Source organism: Aquarana catesbeiana, linkage group LG12, assembly GCF_042186555.1.
Source record: "Aquarana catesbeiana isolate 2022-GZ linkage group LG12, ASM4218655v1, whole genome shotgun sequence".
Lineage (NCBI taxonomy): Eukaryota > Metazoa > Chordata > Amphibia > Anura > Ranidae > Aquarana > Aquarana catesbeiana.
Genome location: NC_133335.1, coordinates 108,741,149 through 108,762,438, shown reverse-complemented (window position 1 = coordinate 108,762,438; position 21,290 = coordinate 108,741,149). Strand labels below are relative to the sequence as shown.

Here is a 21,290-nt window from a genome sequence, read left to right as displayed (position 1 = left end):
CTTTATACTACGGCTCCTTAAAGTGGTTGTAAACCCTTACAAACCACTTTTCACTACAGGTAAGCCTATAATAAGGCTTACCTGTAGCTACCGTGGATATCTCCTAAACCTGCACAGTTTAGGAGCTATCCCCTGTATCAGTATGTGCCGATGTCATCGGCACATGCGCACTGAAGCAACGGCTCATTCATGCCGTTGCTTCAGCTGACGTACTGTTACTGGAGGCTCATGCGCGCATACGCGGGAGTGACGTCATCGCGGCTCCGGTCAATCACAGCGCCAGAGCCCGTGATACCCTGATAGCAGAGCAGTGTGCCGGGACCACTGCGGGAGCTTCGATAAGGTGAGTATTTCATAAAGAGCTGGTATTCTATGCATACTAGCTCATTATGACTTTGTCTTGGAGGCTTTTTTTGTGGGTTTACAACCACTTTAACTTTAGGGATCGCAATGAGATATTGCGGGTAGCAAGACTTGCAGGTGAGATGCACTACAAGAATAATTGGCTGATGATGTTTCCTGACTATTCTGTGGAGACGCAAAAACTCTGCAGGTCTTTTGACTTTGTTAAAGCTGCCCCCTGTACCAGGGGGATCAAGTATTGCATTCTCTTCCCGGCCAAGCTAAGAGTTGTGGATGGGGAAACAGCCCGATTCTTTACCTTTCCAAAGGATGCAGCGGACTGGCTGGAATTCCCGCCTCCGCAGGGATGAAGACCCTTGGACCAGCAGCAGCTGGGATCTTATCCTACCTTGTGCTTTCCTTTATTTGTCCAGCAGCCTCTCTACTCTTAGCGATGGCTCTGGAGTTGGGGGAGTCAGTCTTTCTCCCCCCCTTTGTTTTGCTTTAAAGGACTGTTCCTTTATCCTGCTTTACCCCTTTGGAATTTGGGAAAGAGAGGAGAGCGCCTCTAAGTATAACTGTTTTATTCAAAATAGTAACATAAAATGTAGCCACTTACATATAGGCAAGAAACAAAGTTCTCTGTGGGTCGATAACAGGTGACAGGCTGTGGATGGAATACAGGCTAGGGAGGTGTCACTGATCCGTGGCTGCAGACGAGAGCAAGGAACTGGGACGGGAGCCGCCGCTCGTGTAGGGAAGGAGAGGACAGCTCGCAGGGGCAGAGTGTGAAGTCAGCCGAGTTGGAGACACAACGCGTTTCAGAGCATGCGCTACGGCCGTGAGGAGCATGCGTGCTCCTCTCTCAAGTGTAGTGATAGGGAAAGGACTGAGAAGCTTATATGTGTGTGCGCCAGCTGTGACACAAACAAGCGGCTGGCCGAGATAAAAGCTATATGTGCGGCATTATAGATACAAGGCATTGCAGGATATGGTGATGGCACATGTCTAAAGGGGGGTGTAAAAATGTAATAGATGATGTAATAAAAAAAATATATATATGTATATAGCAATAATAATAGGGGGTTTAAAATAGGATAAGAATAATACTAATAATAAATTATTGAAAGGAATCCACTGACCTACCCCAAAACAAAATCAATATAGGTAGTGTTGACAAAAATATGAAGAAAAATCAGAAATCATAATATTCGCTAAAAAAAAAAAAAAAAAAAAATATATGATAATAGAAGGATATTAGTAAATGTAATACAATTTAAAAAAATGATAAAATACTAATATAAACAAAAATAAAAATTATAAAAATAAATAAAAAATGAAGATTAACCACTTGACCACTGGGCACTTAAACCCTCTTAATAACCAGACCAATTTTCAGCTTTTGGTGCTCTCACATTTTGAATGACAATTACTCAGTCATGCAACACTGTATCTATATGAAATTTTTGTCCTTTTTTTCACACAAATAGAGCTTTCTTTTGGTGGTATTTAATCACCGCTGGGTTCTTTATTTTTTGCGCTATAAAAGTAAAATCTGTAAAAAAAAATGCATTTTTCTTCATTTCTGTTATAAAATTTTGCAAATTAGTAATTTTTCTTCATATATTTTGGCTAAAATTTATACCGCTACATATCTTTGGTAAAAATAACCCAAATCGGTGGATATTATTTGGTCTTTGTGAAAGTTATAGAGTCCAAAAGCTATGCTGCCAATATCTGAAAATTGATCACACCTAAAGTACTGACGGCCTATCTAATTTCTTGAGACCCTAACATGCCAGAAAAGTACAAATACCCCCCAAATGACCCCTTTTTGGAAAGAAGACATTCCAAGGTATTTAGAAAGATGCACGGTGAGTTTTTTGAAGTTGTCATTTTTTCCCACAATTCTTTATATGCATACCACAAATTACACCCCAAAACACATTCTGCTATTACTCCCGAGTATGGCGATACCACGCATGTGTGAGACTTTTACACAGAGTGGCAACATACAGAGGCCCAACATGCAGGGGAGCACCTTCAGGCGTTCTGCAGTGCCCAGGCCAATTCTGACATTTCTCTCCTACATGTAAAAATCATAATTTATTAGCTAGAAAATTACATAGAACCCCAAAACATTATATATGTTTTTTAGCAAAGACCCTAGAGAATACACGTTTTTTTGGAAAAAAAACAGTTTTGTGCTTTAAGAAAAAACAAAACAGTAAAGTTAGCCCAATGTTTTTGCATAATGTGAAAGATGAAGTTACGCCGAGTAAATAGATACCCAACATGTCACCTTTCAAAATTGCACGCACTTGTGGAATGGCGCCAAACTTCACTACTCAAAAATCCCCATAGGCGACGCTTTAAAATTTTTTACTGGTTACATGTTTTGAGTTACAGAGGACATCTAGGGCCAAAATTATTGCTCTCGCTCTACCGATCGCAGCGATACCTCACATGTGTGGTTTGAACACTGTTTTAATATGTGGGCGGGACTTACGTATGCGTTCGCTTCTGCATGCGAGCACACAGGGACAGGGGCGCTTTAAAAAAATTTTTTTTTTTGTATTGTTCATTTTACTTTATTTATTTTAGTTTGATGCTTTTTTCCAAAAAAAAAAAAAAAAATTTTGACCACTTTTATTCCTATTACAAGGAATGTAAACATCCCTTGTAATAGGAATATGGCATGACAGGTCCTCTTTACAGTGAGCTATGGGGTCAATAAGACCCCACATCTCACCTCTAGGCTGGGAAGCCTGAAATAATGAAAAAAAAAGATCCTGGCTGGGGGGGACATCCCCTCTCGCCTCCCGTAAGAATGATCAAGCAGTGGAACAGCCGCTATGATTGTTCTTATGGTGTAGGGAATCGCCGGCTGAAAACGCTGATATTTGAATGATGCCTGTAGCTGCACCCATCATTCAGATATCCCCGCACAAAGTCAAGGACGTTGTATGACAACCGGCGGGCGGGAAGTGGTTAAAACGCATTTTTTTTTTTTTAACACAAAGTTGTCCATTTATACAATATTTCTAACACGTAGTATGTATATACCAAAAATGACACCCCAAAATAGATTCTCCTACTCCTCCTGAGAATACCACATGTGTGAGACTTCCACAGCCTGGCCACATATAGTGGCCAAGTACAGCCGAGTATGGCTGGGTATGGCTGAGTATGGCTGGGTATTGCAGGGTATGGCGGGGTATTGCAGGGTATTGCGGGGTATTGCAGAGTATTGCGGGGTATTGCAGAGTATTGCGGGGTATTGCAGTGTACTGCGGGGTATTGCAGAGTATTGCAGGGTATTGCAGAGTACTGCGGGGTATTGCAGAGTATTGTGGGGTATTGCAGGGTATTGTGGGGTATTGCAGAGTACTGCGGGGTATTGCAAAGTACTGCGGGGTATTGCAGAGTATTGTGGGGTATTGCAGAGTATTGCACAGTATTCTGGGGCATTGCAGAGCATTAGGGATGGCTGAGCATGGATGGATGGATTGATGGATGGATGTCACTGAGCAGTGCTGTGGGCACTACACATCCAGCCCACAGCGCTGCAGCCATCCATCCCCCTCTCCGCTCACAGTGTACTGATCGGTACACAGGAGGGGAGGAGGGGAGGAGAGGAACCTCTCCTTCACCTCTGTTTGGAGCAAGAACAGTCTACCCTTTCTCGACCTTGAGCTCAGCTATGAAGACAATAACATTTTCTCCCGCAATTATGCCAAGGCAACTGCAGGGAACTCTTACCTGCATTATGACAGCTGTCATCACCCCTTGTGGGTAAATAATATTCCGAAAGGACAGTTTTGCAGGCTCAGACAAAACTGCACTAGAGATGTTGATTACATCTCTCAAAGTGCACACCTTAAGGACAAGTTTGCCGAGAAGGGTTACCCCCCAAAACTGATAGAAGAAGCTTACCATTCCTTCCTTTGGGGAAAGAAATCCAGGGCCAATAAGCCTTCAGAAGGGTAGTGGGTACGTTTCATTACAGGATTCCATGACAAATACAAAAAATGGACGTATTCTCAGTAAACACTGGAACATCTTGAAGCAGGACCCTCATTTGAAAGACACTCTACCTATTAAACCTAAGGTTACTTATAAGAGGGCTCCCACCCTTAAAAACAAAATAGCTCCCAGTAAGCTAAGACCTGTAAAGAAAGATCATCCTCTTTGCCTCATTCCACTTATAGAGATGTACAGGTGCAATAAACCGCTTTGCAAGACTTGTCATTTTTGTCAATCATGGACAAAAGAGCTTTACCCACAAGGGTAGGGTCTTCTTGTTCGATAACTTTCACAACTGCTCTAGTGATTATGTGGTCTACTGCCTCATATGCCCTTGCCAGATGCTATATGTAGGTCGCACCATTCTCCCGTTAAGGCGACGGTTTGAGAGGCACTGCCGCCTTATAGAACTGGGTAGTGATGAACACAGCGTACCACGTCATTTTTTGGAACATCGTGCACGGTCCACGGTGGGCCTCCGGGTTTGGGTCATTGAGTCCATACCCAGGGGCTCCTCCGAACCAGAACGTTTCTCGCGATTATGTAAACGCGAAACGTTCTGGATATACAGCTTGGATACCCTTGCCCCTAACGGTTTAAACGAGGCACTTGAGATTAATACTATCTTATAATTCCGTGTCATAGTCTTTCATTGAGTACACTTGGCAATTCTCCTATTTAGCCTCCAATTATGATATATTATATAGACATAGCCTAATTACATTCTTTTTATTTTTGTGCCTCATTGATGGTTAATGAGGGTATACGCACACCTGTATTAATTTATTTTATTTTAGGATCATTAACTTTCATAACCCACGTTGTGCACCTAGTTGTCTGCTGTAGGTTTGGCTCTTGCCAAATTTCTTCACAATTTCATTTTTTGTCGTAGACACTTATTTATTATCATCTATTATTATATTTCGTATCTTACACTTCACTTTTAATCTTCATTTTTTATTTATTTTTATAATTTTTATTTATATTAGTATTTTATCATTTTTTCTAAAGTTTTATTACATTTACTAATATCCTTACTTCTATTATCATATCTTTTTTTTTTTTTTTATCGAATATTATGATTTTTTATTTTTCTTCATATTTTTGTCAACACTACTTCCATTCATTTTGTTTTGTGGTAGGTCAGTGGATTCCCTTCAATAATTTATTATTAGTATTATTCTTATCCTATTTTAAACCCCCTATTATTATTGCTATATACATATATATATATATTTTTATTACATCATCTATTACATGTTTACACCCCCCTTTAGACATGTGACATCACCATATCCTGCAATGCCTTGTATCTATAATGCCGCATATATAGCTTTTATCTCGACCAGCCGCTTGTTTGTGTCACAGCTGGCGCACACACATATAAGCTTCTCCGTCCTTTCCCTATCACTACACTTGAGAAAGGAGCGTGCATGCGCCTCATGGCCGTAGCACATGCTCTGAAACGCGTTGTGTCTCCTCAACTCGGCTGACGTCACACGCTGCCCCTGCAAGCTGTCCTCTCCTTGCCTGCACGAGCGGTGGCTCCCATCCCGGTTCCTTGCTCTCATCTGCAGCCATGGATCAGTGACACCTCCCTAGCCTGTGTTCCATCCGCAACCTGTCACCTGTTATCGACCCAGAGAGAACTTTGTTTCTTGCCTATATGTAAGTGGCTACATTTTATGTTACTATATTGAATAAAACAGTTATAGAGGCGCTCTCCTCTCTTTCTTTTTTATGGATGACTCCGAGCTGGCTTCACTCCCAAGAAGAGCTGCCCTTTGCTGACTGTGTTACTACCATCTTTCCTACCAGCAAATCGCCCATCATCCATTTTTATTGGTTTCAATTATGGACTCACGTACGGACTTATTGTTTTAGACACTAATTTAAAATTTTCTAGAGTGTTTTTGCTTGCTTGTTGTGGCTAATCAGTAATCCCAAACGCCATTCATATATGCTTTTTTCCTTTGGAATTTGGGGAGCTCTGTCCCCAACTGCAGCTCCCTACCAGACGGCTGAGAGATGGGAGCACCATTGCTGCAAGACTCTCATAAGATTCGTGCCCCTGGTATACTCCAGGTGATTACTCTGACTGAGGTATTAAATTCTTTCCTTGATCCAGCATCTCCTGATGGGGACTTTATGTACTAACATCTACTGTCAACTCCAGGAGGAAGATGCAACTGAATACTGACATGGTTTGATTCTCACTTCAAGTTTTGTTACACGTCTCCCAAGTTTCCAGTTGCCTTCGGCCAGGTTATAAGGGATCTAAGCGGTCTCGCACTATGTAGGCTCTGCAGGGAGGATCGGCTGTTGTCGACCGCGGTTGGACATTTTAATCTTGTAGGTTTTGCTTGGAATCATTATTCTATTGTTCCTTTATGGCATAGACTACTTCATTTTGATATGATGAATAGAGGGATTTGGCATGGCTCTGATCGGCTCATGTCTCTGTCTGTTACCCCTTGGAGCGCTGGAGTGAATGCTTACTCATCCTCCTTATGTTACACTTATTCGGTACTAGCAGTATGTCTGCACCGTCTATAATATCATTGAATGCGCGGGGTCTCAACTCCGCCATGAAAAGATCTCTGGTATTTAACTACCTTAAAAAATACACTCCCCAAATTGTTCTATTCCAGGAGGCCCATCTTGTTGGATCTTGCGTTCTAGGCCTTAAGCGGGCATGGATTGGAACACATTATCATGCTACGTAATCCAGCTACTCCGGGGGGGGTCAGTATATTAATACAAAGATCACTCCCGTTTCAGTTTCTTGATCTTAGGACAGACCCAGAGGCTGGTATATAATGATGCATGCTCTTGTGGCGAATGTTCCCCTGATATTGGTGTGTCTTTATCTACCCCCACAACTGACGTCTCTGTACTTACCACTATTATGCAAAAGTTGCTGATATATGGTGTGGATGATATGCTGATTATAGGGGACTTTAACATGACTCCCTCTCCGTATATGGATAGGCTCTCTTCTGCCTCCCAGTGATCTTCCTGGCTTGGCCCAGTGGATGGTTGCGTTAAATCTGGTGGATGTCTGGAGACACTTTCATTCCATCCTTCAGGAGTTTTCATGTCACTCGGCATCCTTCCAGACATTCTTGCGCATCGACTTGGTCCTTGCCACCCGCTCCTTGCTGCATAGAGTGTCCGAGGTAGCTCTCCTTCTGAGGGGTATATCGAAACACGCCCCAGTGTGGATTAAATTGGAGTTGGGGGTGCCGGGGGAACGGATGTGGAGACTGTCCAGATACTGGATAGAGAATCCCACTATACAAGAACTTATTCTGGAGGGAGTGTGTCAATATTGGCTTACTAATGCAGATTCTGCCGGTCCTGTGACCATTTGGGATGCTTTCAAGGCCTGGTCCCGTGGAGCATATATCTCCCACATAGCAGCGGCACGTAAAGTATGCTGAATAGATTGGAGAAGGAAGTTAGTCAGAAAGAGGCCTCCTACGTTGCAAACTCTAGCCCTAGCACATATGGGGCCTGGCAATTTGCTATGCAGCAGGTATCTCTGCTATGGGTGGCTATGACCCATAAATCTAGGTTGCATACTGCTAAGAGAATCTTTGAATATGGCAATAAGAAAGGCAGACTACTGGCGTGGCTTTCTAGGGGTCAGTTTGCTGTGACACATAATAGTGGGATTAGAGATATCACTGGTGCCATACTGCGGTCGCCCAATGAGATTAATGACAGATTTCTTCTCTACTATCGGCAATTATACTCTTCCTGGGTGACTTACTACCTCTGACTTGCACATATCTGGACAGTTATGCCCTCCCCAGACTTGACCAAAAGACTTGTGCTACTCTAGAACAGGAGGTAACGTTAGAGGAGGTTCAACTGGCCATGACTCAACTTAAACCGGGAAAAAACCCGGGAGTAGACAGACTCCCCGCTGAATTCTACACGCACCATCTGGAACTGCTTGCCCCTAGACTTACCTCTCTATTCAAACAGTTGTTCCTCTTGGGGGAGCTGCCGGACTCTATGTCAGAGGAGGAGGTGGTGGTGCTGGTGCCTAAGCCGGGCAAGAACCTTGAGGAATGTTACTCGAACATTAGGCTTGCTCCCTGCTGATGGTGGCTTGCATGTGGATTTTGTGAACATAAGTGGAATTTTGAACTAAAGTGGAGAGTTAATAACCAGGAGTTGTGCTTTTGACTGCTTCTTCTTGCAAGTGTTGTTTTTGGGGTTTTTTTCCTCCTTTATTTGATACGTTTTCTATCAGTTTTTAAAATACTTTTTTTCCCTCCTTTTTTCTGACACTTTTTAAACAGCTTTTTTTTTCTTCCTGCTAATTAAGGGGAGTGGCTAATTGTTCACAGGTGTATAAAAGTGTCTATACAAACTCCCCTAGGAGCTTGCTCCCTGCTGATGGTGGCTTGCTTGTGGGTTTTGTGAACATAAGTGGAATTTTGAACTAAAGTGGAGGGTTAATAACCAGGAGTTGAAAACAGGAGTTAAGACAGGAGTCTTCCAACCTGTAAGTAACATCTTAAACTTCCTTTAAGTAATTGTATTGGAACTGGAAAATGAGTGCTAGCAGGGTTGAAGGTTTTGCTCAGTGCACAGTGTGCCACATGTATGCAAAATTGGTGCAACAGCTCCAGGATAGATACCGCTGTGACAGATGTGAGCAGGTTGCCCTTCTGGAAGCTCACATTAGAGATCTGGAGGAGCAAGTTGCAACACTGGGCATAAAGGACACCCTTGAAAGAGGTCCTCTGCTCGCTGAACAGGTGTTGAGTAGGGTTAATGTGGAGGGTGGAGGGGAAAGTCAGGATTATCAGATAGGAAGATGGGTTAATGTAATTAGAGGGAGTGGAAGGGGCTCGCAGAAAAGGAAGGCCAGTCCTGTATTTGTGCATCAAAACAAATTTGCCAAGTTGGGTGAAGATGTGGAGGTGGCAAACAGAGGTGGTAGCCCTAGATGTCACTGCTACCCCTAACAGTCGGGAGAGCAGCCCATCTAGTAGAGGTGGTGAGGGGAGTGCAGGTAGGCCTAGACAGTTAGTGGTAATAAGGGATTCTATAATCAGAAGGACTGTTAATAATAATAATAATAATAATTTGTCGCCAACTGAATGGTTTTGCTGTCTCCCTGGTGCTAGGGTTCGGCATGTGGTGGACCGGGTGGATAAATTACTGGAAGGGGCTGGGCATGACCCAGCTGTCTTGGTCTACGTTGGAACCAATGACAGTATACATGGAAGGTGGAGGCTCCTTAAGAATCAATTTAAAGAACTAGGCTGCAAGTTGAAGGGAAGGACCTCCAAGGTGATATTCTCTGAAATATTGCCTGTGCCATGCGCAACACAGGAAAGGCAGGGGGTGATTAGAGAGCTGAATGCATGGCTAAAGACCTGGTGAAGGGAGGAGGATTTTGGGTTTCTAGAGCACTGGGCTGACTTTTCATTGGGGTGCAACCTATATGCTAAAGACGGTTTGCACTTGAATGGAAGGGGGTCTGCTGTGCTGGGGGGAGATGTTTATGGGAAGGCTGGAGGAGTATTTAAACTAGGATCGAGGGGGGAGGGTGAACTATAATTACATGGGGCAGACAGGTCAGTTAGGGGCTAGACATTAATGGAGGGTGGAATGGGGATAGGTGGGGAAGGGTTATGGCAGGTGACAAGAAAGGTCCCATGTTGCAAACAGCCATTGGAAACTATAGTGCCATTTGTACTACTAAAAATGATATGAAAAACACCAGAGCAAAATGTAATAATGCATTAAAGTGTTTGTTCACCAATGCCAGAAGTCTGCCAAGCAAAATAGGTGAGTTGGAAGCTCTGGTGCATGAGGAGAGCTATGATGTAATCGGTAATGCTGAAATTTGGCATCAATTCTCACATGACTGGGCTATTAATATTCCTGGCTATGCACTCTTTCGGAGAGACAGGGTAAAAAGGAAAGGTGGCAGGGTCTGTCTCTATGTGAGAAGTGATCTCAAAGCAAGTGTGAAAGAGGACCTGGCTGATGCAGAGTGTGATGAGTCTGAAGCATTATGGGTGAAACTGCATATAGATGTGCGTAGTTCAAAGTTAATCATTGGAGTTTGTTATAGACCACCCAATGTTAACGAGGAGGTGGGACGGTGATAATAATGAGGGATTTAAACTACCCATAAATTGACTGGAGTAATGTCACTGCTGGGACAGTTAAAGGGCAAAAATTTATAAACCTATTACAAGACAATTTTATGGTCCAGTTTATTGAGGCCCCAACTAGGAATGAAGCTATGTTGGACCTGGTAATCTCAAACCATGCAGAGCTTATTACTAATGTTCAGATAAAGGAACACCTGGGTAGCAGTGATTATAACATGATTTCATTTGATGTTAGCTGTAAACAAGAAATACATACGGGAAAGATAAAAACACTTAACTTCAAGAGAGAAAATTTTCCAAGGATGAGGGCTGCTCTCCAAGATTTAGACTGGGAGGGAATATTGGCATCGATAAACACAGAACAGAAATGGGAATTCTTCAAAGACTGTTTGGGACCTCACTGCAAAGTATACTCCCATGGGCAATAAGTTTAAAAGGCTAAAAATAAAATCTATGTGGCTCACAAAGTTAAAAAAGCTATAAACAATAAAAAAAAGAGCTTTTAAAAAATAAAAAAATGAAGGTACACTAGTGTTGTTCAAATGTTACAAAGAATTTAACAGAATATGTAAAAAGGAAATTAAGGATGCAAAAATTCAAAACGAACGACAGATTGCAAAAGATAGTAGGACAAACCCCAACAACAATCTTCAAATATATTAATAGTAAAAGGGTCAGGTCTGAGCATGTAGGCCTTTTACAAAATAATCTAGAGTGGGTGACTGGGGACAAAGACAAGGCTAATTTATTAAATACTTTCTTCAACTCTGTGTATACAAAAGAGAATGGGAGAGCTCATGTCCATAATGGGGGTGGTATTGGCACAGCCCCGAATGATCCACAATGGCTCAAAAGTGATATGGTCCAGAAATATTTAGACAGAATAAAGGTGGATAAATCACCTTGAACTGATGGCATCCACCCACTGACCCTAAAAGAATTGAGCTCTGTAATTTCAAAGCCATTGTATCTAATTTTTAGAGACTCATTAATGACGGGAATAGTACCACTGCATTGGCGCAGGGCGAACGTAGTGCCTATATTTAAAAAGGGATCAAAGTCTTTACCAAGTAACTATAGACGGGAAGATACTGGAGCGTTTAATAAAACACCACATAGAAGAGTTCTTGCTGGAAAAAAAAACATTTTAAGCAACAGACAGCATGGATTCATGAAAGACAGAAGTTGTCAGACAAACCTGATTTCTTTTTATGAAGAGGCAAGTAAAACCTTGGACAGAGGGGTGGCTGTGGATGTAGTATACTTGGATTTTTGCAAAAGCGTTCGATACAGTTACGCACACACGGCTCATGTGTAAGGTAAAGTCTGCAGGCTTGGAAATCTCAGTTTGTAAATGGATAGAAAACTGGCTAAAAGACAGAATTCAGAGAGTAGTGGTTAATGATTCTTACTCTGAATGGTCTAAGGTCATCAGTGGTGTACCCCAAGGTTCAGTGTTGGGACCCTTACTTTTTAATATCTTTATAAATGATATTGGGTCTGGGATCAAAAGTAACATTTCTGTCTTTGCAGATGACACCAAGCTATGCAGTGGAATAACGTTCTTACAGAATGTCTCCAATTTACAATCCGACCTCAATGCACTGTCTAATTGGGCAACTATGTGGCAGATGAGGTTTAATGTTGAGAAATGTAAAGTTATGCACTTGGGGGCTAAGAATATGCATGCATCATACATGCTAGGGGGAGTACAACTGGGGCAATCCGTAGTGGAGAAGGATCTGGGGGTTTTGGTAGATCATAAGATCAATAATAAGTATTGTATTAGTAATAATAAGTAAGTTGTATTAAGCGAGGTATGGACTCCAGAGAGAGAGATATAATTTTGCCCCTGTTCAAATCATTAGTAAGACCTCATCTGGAATATGCAGTTTAGTTTTGGGCACCAGTTCTCAAAAAGGATATCGGGGAAATGGAGAAAGTGCAAAGAAGGGCAACCAAACTGATAAGAGACATGAAGGAGCTCAGCTATGAGGAAAGATTAGAGGAACTGAATGTATTCACTCTTGAGAAGAGAAGAATAAGGGGGGGATATGATCAACATGGTTATATATATAAGGGGTCCATATAGTGAACTTGGTGTTGAGTTATTCTCTTTACGGTTAACACAGAGGACATGGGGGCACTCTTTACGTCTAGAGGAAAAGAGATTTCATCTCCAAATATGGAAAGGTTCCTTCACAGTAAGAGCTGTGAAAATGTGGAATAGACGCCCACCAGAGGTGGTTCTGGCCAGCTCAATAGATTGCTTTAAGAAAGGCCTGGATACTTTCCTAAATGAACATAATATAACTGGGAACTAACATTTATAGGTAAAGTTGATCCAGGGAAAATCCGATTGCTTCTTGGTTGATCAGGAAGGAATTTTTTCCCCTGCTATAGCAAATTAGAGCATGCTCTGCTGGGGTTTTTTGCCTTCCTCTGGGTCAACTGTGGGTATAGATTTGGGTATATTAGATTGTACGATATTTTTTATTTTATTTATTTATTTTTTTATGGTTGAACTGGATGGACTTGTGTCTTTTTTCAACCTGACTAACTATGAAAATGACTATGAAATCACTATGAACAGACCAATATCCCTTCTTAATGTGGATGCAAAAATTCTGGCGAAGGTATTGGCTAATCGTCTCTCCAGGGTTTCGGACAATATCATACATGTCTATCAAACTGGCTTCATGCCAGGGCAGGTGTTGGATAGCAACATGGTTTAATATCTTACTTCTGGTATTTCACTTCCTGTTTGACACAGCCAGGTAGGAATGAAACACATCAAAGCTCTGTGATCAGAAGAACAATGCCTTGGCTCAAGCCCACCTGCTGTGACATGTGGGAATACAAGTTTCAAAGAGACGCTGGCCCTGCTGGACAATTTAGCATGCTTCCTGGAGAATGGGCAGACATTTGGGACGGATACCTCCTCGGCAATGTATATTGGATAAAGGCAAATGGGGGTGGCTACGAGTGGGCGTGTATGTTTGAATGAATGTTAATGGGGTGGACATCGGCCTCCTGAGGAACAAACTCGCAGCCATAGCTTCAGAGAATAAGCGGGGCTTTGTTACTCAGACAGATTGGTGGCATCCTTAATAACATTCAACAAAGTCACATAAATACCCAGGTTAAAGTGGCTCAAGATTTTGTCAACCATGTTGAGAGGTTGGTAGAGAATGTGATGGTATAGGACAGGAATCTGTCATTGGCTCTTGCGTGCACGAAGTGGCAGGTGGAAGTGTCAACCAGCATTGAGCTGATTGTACAGTCTCCATATGAGGGACAGAGGCCTTATGAGTTAGCATCACCGCCCAGTAAGACTTTGATAAACACGTCGCTTACACTGATTCAAAGTGGGGGTCGATTGCCTGGATGGGCTGTACCAGTTTGGATTGGGAAAATACAGAAGTGCGGACTCAGTCTGTGTATTTGGTGGCATTAATGGGCTTACTGACTGGGGATTCTATCTTCTTGCGTTTGAGGCTAATTGCCCACATATGATCAAAGAAGCTGGAAGATGGAGGCAGGTTGATACTTCCCTTGGTCAGAAGCATGACCATGATGTCCTTTGTACGCCAGGTCAATACATGGTGGTGAACAATAAAATGTTGGGAAGATATTTCATTCTGTATTTGGGATGGAAGGATCATTGCTGGGAAGGAAGCACCTGGGTATTATTTGGTACATAGACAAGTTTGTTTCCTTGTCCTAAAGAATGCCGATGTAACGTTAGTCATGAAACTAGATGGTTCTTTGAACCTAACAATAGGTAGGGATGCATGGTATACCCTGGGCATGGTCTCTTAAATCCAGGCACAAGGATGGAATTGTGTGGGTTTTGTCATTGTTGCAGATTTATATGTGTTGTTGGACTTGATATTTATATAGAAGGGTCGCCCAGTTATCTATGCAAGCTGGGGAACGAAGTGACGGTAGGGTCTCTGCGTACAAGTTAGAGACTTTGCTGCCAAGTCAGAGCCCTGCAATACCACTGACATGCCCGAAATCTGATGGGTCATAGGTATATGTGTATATATTATGGTAATGGGTGATTTATGTCATGGTATAGTGTGATAAAGGTATATTTTAAGCTAGTAACATGGGCAAAAGGCCCTCCTCGAGACTCTATATCTGAAAGCTGGTTAAGATGCTGCTCTGGATGTGTGCTGATGAATGATGAGTGTATGGACACCCCTTGCCTGTTTTATACCCCTTCATGAAGATGTTAGAAAGAAGAAGCTACAGAATGGTGACATGGGAGCTGTCACGGAAGAATGATGTTGGTGTGTCACACAGTAACAAAGCAGCACGTGTTGGGAAACACAGCACGTTAGGACCGTTATGGACTGTTCCACAGGAGCTGGTTCTGAGGCCTATGTTGAGAGGCGCAACATGCGTTAAGACATTTATGGACTGTTCCATAGGGGCTGTTTCTGCACATGTTGAAAAACACAACACGTTAAGACAGTTAAAGACTGTTCTATAGATACTGGCTTGGAAACACATGTTGGGGAGAAAACAGCTATGGACTGTTCAATAGGAGCCGTGTCTAAAGAAGGGTGGTATGCGCCCTTTAGGCGCAAAGCGGCATATGTTGGATAGCAACATGGTTTAATATCTTACTTCTGGTATTTCACTTCCTGTTTGACACAGCCAGGTAGGAATGAAACACATCAAAGCTCTGTGATCAGAAGAACAATGCCTTGGCTCAAGCCCACCTGCTGTGACATGTGGGAATACAAGTTTCAAAGAGACGCTGGCCCTGCTGGACAATTTAGCATGCTTCCTGGAGAATGGGCAGACATTTGGGACGGATACCTCCTCGGCAATGTATATTGGATAAAGGCAAATGGGGGTGGCTACGAGTGGGCGTGTATGTTTGAATGAAAGGAACACACAGGCTTTTGATCTTTCTCTTGGTTGCTGAGAAGCCTGCTGTAAGGTCATCCCCTTTGCTATCTTGGGACCTTGCTCTGACCGAGGGCTTGGGCCTATATTCCATGAGGCCCAGACCCCTTTTATCATCCAGAACCCGCAGAGGAAACCATGTGTGATAAGTATCGTTGATATTTCATTGTTGTTATATGTTGTAGAGATGTGCTGTTAGTATAATGTGTTCTGATTGTAAGCTATTAACATTGTAATACCCTTTTAGTACTTTTATGATAGTTTCCTAACTCCTTGGGAAATAAAATAAGATATTATTTTACTAGCAGCACCGTGTGTTTGGTTTCATAGCTAACCTGGTATTATTGTGATATTAACAATAGCATATGCTCAGAGTTTAATAGGCCAACTAATTATAGGGACTAGACAAATTAATACACAGATATGATATTAATAATTATATCTATTACTACAGCAGGCCACCGACATTAACCTCCGCTGCCTCTTTCTGAACCTCTCCATCCCTCATGAGAACAGTGGGAAAAGGGTCATAGCCTCTCTTGATGCCGAAAAAGCTTTCAACTCGGTGGAGTGAGAGTTTCTTTGGGAAGTAATGAGGAGGTTCGGACCACACTTTCTTCAATGGCTTGAGATGCTGTATGGCTCCCCTAGAGCCAGGATTTGTACCAATGATAGACTGTCGGAGTCTTTTCCGTACGCTGACGATGCTCTTCTCTATTTGCAGGACGTGGATGGTTCTCTGAAGGCGGCCCTAGACCTGTTTAAAGAATTTGGCCATTACTTTGTATAAACTGGGAAAAATCCACACTATTTCCCCTTGACCCCAAGGCGGAAACTGGTGTCCCGATTACTCCGTTGCTCTGGGTTGAACAATTCAAATACTTGGGCATCCAGGTTCTCTCCTAGGTTCGTGAGAAGTGTGCGGCGTGGACCTCTTTCCCTTTGAATCTTATAGGAAGAATTAATCACCCGAAGATGATCTTCCTCCCTAAGTTACTGTATGTTTTTTGCAACTGCCCGACATGGATGCCCAACTCATTCTTCAAGGAAGTGGAGCGATGTATGGGAGGGTTTATATAGGGGGGAGCTCTTCCTAGATTGGCAAAATCCACTATGATTCTCCCAGTGCGCTGTGGAGGATTGGCTCTGCTGGACCTTCGAGTATATTTTTGGGCCGCTGTTCTGGTCACCATCCAATGGTGGTTCACGTATTCGTGGACGAACACGATGGTGTGTCTTGAGGCTGCTAGTCTGGGTTCTCTTACAGAACTGGGCAACTTGGTTTACCTGGAACCCCGGGCTTATCCTGTTTTATCATACCCCACTAGGAGCACACTCAGGATTTGATGGTCCCCCTTCACTCTGCTGTGGGGTAACCCCAACCTCACGCATCTTTGCTCCATCCCTGATCCACAGCTTTAGGCCAGGTATGGGGTTAAGACCTTACGAGACATTTTGGTAGCTGGCAGGCTTTTTTCATTTATGGAGATTAGGAACAAATTCCATCTACCGGGATGACCTTTCGGTACTTCCAGTTGCGCCACGCAGTGCAAGCTCAGTTCACCGTTTCGCCCAGTTTGGCTACGGACCCTATAGAGGAACTGCTAGCCCAAGACTGTTTCTCCAAACCTTTATTTGCCCTATACTTCGACTTATTAAGTGTTGACTCTCCTAAAATGGACCGCCTTTGGGAAAGATGGAAGGCTGACATACCTGGACTTGACAGGGAAGACTGGGAAGACTGTCTGGGGGAAAGTGCCAAGTTGTTAATATCCTCCCAGGATAGGTTGATCCAGGTAAAATTTCTACAAAGGGTCTACTATACACCCCAGAGGTTGCATGGTATTTATCCTGGGAGGACCTCGGAGGGCACCTGTTGTAGGGGAGGCGTTGGCACATATTTTCATATATTTTGAAGTTGTTTGGGAGTAGCCCGCCTTTGGGTGGAGGTGGTCGACCTTATGAACATCCGCCTCCAGATGACCCTCCCAATTACTCCCGAATTGTTTCTATTAGATATCCATGATGACAAAGGACTAGATACACTAAACTGCTAATTTTGTTTTTGTTATACTATGCTAGGAGAGAAATAATTCTTAGGTGGAGCTCCCGATCCCCTCCCTCCATAGTCTCTTGGGAAAAGTCAATTAACTGCTCTTCCTAAGTACGAACTAATGTATGTCAATAGAAATTGCCCTAAGAAATATGAGCGTGTATGGCAGCCCTGGACCGCATAGAGAGGGGATATCCCCTGTGGATTCCGTTCCTTACAGGTTGGCTGCTATGGTTCCTCACGTGCATACTTACCTGTTTCTGCTGCAGGGTGTTGTTAAAGTGTTTCTATATTTCTTTTTTTGTTAAAGTTAGAGGTCTCTGCTCCTCCAACATTGTCAATGTATTTCATATAACCTTAATTATTTCCATACTGTATTCAACTACTGTACCATGCCTATGTTTCAATAAAGGAACATCCTGTTCAAAAAAAAAAAAGCCACTGTCCTATATGCAGGCAAAATATATACCATCTTGTATCCTGCTCTCCTAATTTAGAATTTACAGATTAACCAAGGCTTCCATACCTGCTTGCATGTCTTGGTTCCCATGAGTTTAGCAATAGAGCAGAAATTGTTGAAGTAAGTTCCATGGAAAACCCGGAAGAGAGATTCCTCAGCTCCAGACCACTCCACTGGCTCACTGGGCTCTGAAACGTCTGGCAGTTCTCCACTCCCCTGCCTCTGCCTAGTGGGTGTTTGGCAACGTGAATTACCCTCTGAAAAAAAAGACGTGTACATCAAAAGATAAAATTAAAAAAATACATTTTGACTTGCCTGTCCGTTCCATATCTTGGAGTACAGTACAGGACAACGGCTGGATATTTATAGACCCCAAGCTCTAGGGTGCTACCTTCAGGTGATTGGACACAGGTTGGATATTCATAGACCCTGGAACCTGCCAAAGCAATGAAGAAGGGTAGGCAACAACAGGGCAAACAGAACTGTGCCAACAGGCCCAACAATAACAAGGGTCAATGAACCCAATTCAGAGTGGTGCTGCTGCAAGAACCTTGCGGCCGAAAGCTGTATCTGCAGAAACTTAGACATGCACCTATAAGAACTTGTGGCAGGTATGAACTGAAGACCAGATAGTGGCCTTGCAAAACCTGGCAACAGAGGCTTGATGTTGGAATGCCCAGGAAACACCTCTGGTTGAGTGAGCATGTAAGAGTGCTGGAGGTGTTTTATCGTATGGTGGATTATAAAGAAGGATGTCCTTTGCGAGGCCCCGATGACAAAAACAAGAGTGAGTCAGTCTTTCTGACAGAATCTCTGGCTTTGAGATCAGCTTTGATAGCTCTGACAATGTCCAGACAATGAAGAGCAATCTCTTTGGGGTGCTTAGGAGCAGGGCACAAAGAGGGAGGGTGGAAGGTAGATACTACCTTAGATAAAACGGCAAGTCTTGGTCAAAGTCAAGACTATTTTGTCTTTGTGATAGATCAGAAGTGGCTTTTTGCAAGAGAGAGCTGCTAATTCAGAGATATAGCTGACAGATGTAATAGCCGCTGGGCAGGGCACCTTGCATGAGAGATCATCCAAAGCGAGCTCCCTGATGGGTTCAAACGGTGGTTTCTGATAGGTAGAAAGAACCAAATTTAAGATGCCAAGGAAGCACGGGGTTCTGTAAGTGTGGTCTAATCTGAGAAACTTTAAACCTTGAACACCTTAAACTTAAGGCACGAAGTAATTTCTGAGATTAATGTGCATCTGCTCACACCAGACAAAAAAGAAGGATTTCCAAGTACAATAGTATTTTTTTTCTCAAAGTGGCTTTCCGGCTTTGTGCAATGTGGGAATGACTCATTGCGGGAGATTTACTAAAACTGATGCACACAGAATCTGGTGCAGCTGTGCTGATTTCAGCTTGTTTAATAAGGCTTGGACAATAAGGTCGAGTTCACACTGGCACGACAAACGCTTCGACATTGGAAGCTCATGTCGCATGAAAATCAATTTTTCCCTATGAGAGCCGTCTTAACTGGTCTGACACAAGTCGGTCCGACTTTGAAAATGCTCCCTGCACTACTTTGGTCGGACTTTGATCCTACTTCAGCCCATTGAATACCACTGAAGTCGGATCGCGGTCTTAACTGATCCGACTTTGGAATGCGACTTATGCTCTGATGATCTTGAAGGGGAGCTCCACGCCAAATAAAAACAAAACAAAAACGGCATGGGTTCCCCCTCCAAGACCATACCAGGCCCTTCGGTTTGGTATGGATTTTAAGGGGAACCTTTATCCGAGCACACAGCCCGGCAGGTCAGGAAGGGGGGTGGGAATGAGTGAGCGCCCCCCCCCCACCTGAACCGTACCAGGCCGCATGCCCTCAACATAGGGGGGTGGGTGCTTTGGGGGGGCTTGCCCCCCCAAAGCATCTTGTCCCCATGTTGATGTTCCCATGTTGAGGGCCTCTTCCCGACAATCCTGGTTGTTGGTTATCGGGGTCTGCGGGCGGGGTGCTTATCGGAATCTGGAAGCCCCTTTAACAAGGGGGCCCCCAGATCCCAGCCCCCCACCCTATGTGAATGAGTACGGGGTACATCGTACCCCTACCCATTCACCTAAAAAAAATGTACAAAAAAAGTAAAAAAAACCCCGCAGTACACAGGTTTTTAAAGTAATTTATTAAGGCTCCGGCGTCTCTTCTGATTTCTTCTCCCTTCTCCGCTGATGTCTTCTAGCCCTCTCCGGTTCTTCTCCCTCTGCATCTGCTGGGTCTTCTCCACTGTCTTCTCCCTCTGTTGTTCTTCTGATGTTGACACTCTCTCCTGCTCTAATGCTAGATGCGGGATGTGCCACTACTTATACTGGCATAGGACGGGATCACCGGCTGACGTAATACGGAGGCGCCGCCCCTGATGACGTCACTGCCCAGAACATAATGGGGCGCTGACGTCATCAGGGGTGGGGCCTCCAGATAACGTAAGCCGGTGACCCCACCCCATGCCAGTATAAGTAGTGGCACACCGCGCACCCAGCATCAGAGCGTCGAGTCAAAATCGGAAGAACAGAGGGAGAAGACAGTGGAAAAGACCCAAGAAAGAGTGAGAAGACTGTGGAGAAGACCCGGCAGAGGCAGAAGACTGTGGAGAAGACCCGGCAGAGGCAGAAGACAGCAGACAGAGGGAGAAGAACCGGAGATGGCTAGAAGACATCAACGGAGAGCGGAGAAGACCCGGAGAGGGGAGAAGAAATCGGAAGCGACGCCAGAGCTGCCTTAATAAGTTACTTTAAAAACCTGTGTACTGTGTTTTATTTTTGACATTTGTTTTAGGTGAATGGGTAGGGGTACGATGTACCCCATACTCATTCACATAGGATGGGGGGCCAGGATCTAGGGGCCCCGTTGTTAAAGGGGGCTTCCAGATTCCGTTAAGCCCCCCGCCTGCAGACCCCGAAAACCAACGCCAACGTCGGGAGGAGGCCCTTGTCCTTATCAACATGGGGACAGGGTGCTTTGGGGGTGGGGGCACAAGGCCCGCCTGCCCCAAAGCACCCACCCGCCATGTTGAGGGCAATAGGCCTGGTACGGTTCAGGAGGGGGGCTTGCTCATCCCCACCCCCTTCCTGACATGCTGGGCTGTGTGCTCGGATAAGGGTCTGGTATGGATTTTGGGGGGACCCCACGCTGCTTTTTCAGGGTGGAGGTTCCCCTTAAAATCCATACCAGACCGAAGAGCATGGTAAGGTCTTGGAGGGGGAACCCATGCCAATTTTTTTTTTTTTTTAATTTGCCTCAGATTTCTCCCTAAAGATTCATACCAGACACAAAGTGCCTGCATTGTCGGGATCAAA

General features: G+C 43.8%; 1 protein-coding gene across 6 annotated transcripts in view; it reads right to left on the bottom strand.

Annotated features, from left to right (window-relative positions):
- The window catches only part of EZH1 (enhancer of zeste 1 polycomb repressive complex 2 subunit), an 800,790-nt gene that overhangs the window by 265,031 nt on the left and 514,469 nt on the right, over positions 1–21,290 (bottom strand). For all 6 annotated transcript variants that reach the window (XM_073608276.1, XM_073608272.1, XM_073608277.1 and 3 more), the window contains one exon: positions 18,017–18,207. In XM_073608276.1, the coding sequence (XP_073464377.1) occupies positions 18,017–18,207 (191 nt within the window). The remainder of the gene's footprint in view (positions 1–18,016; positions 18,208–21,290) is intronic.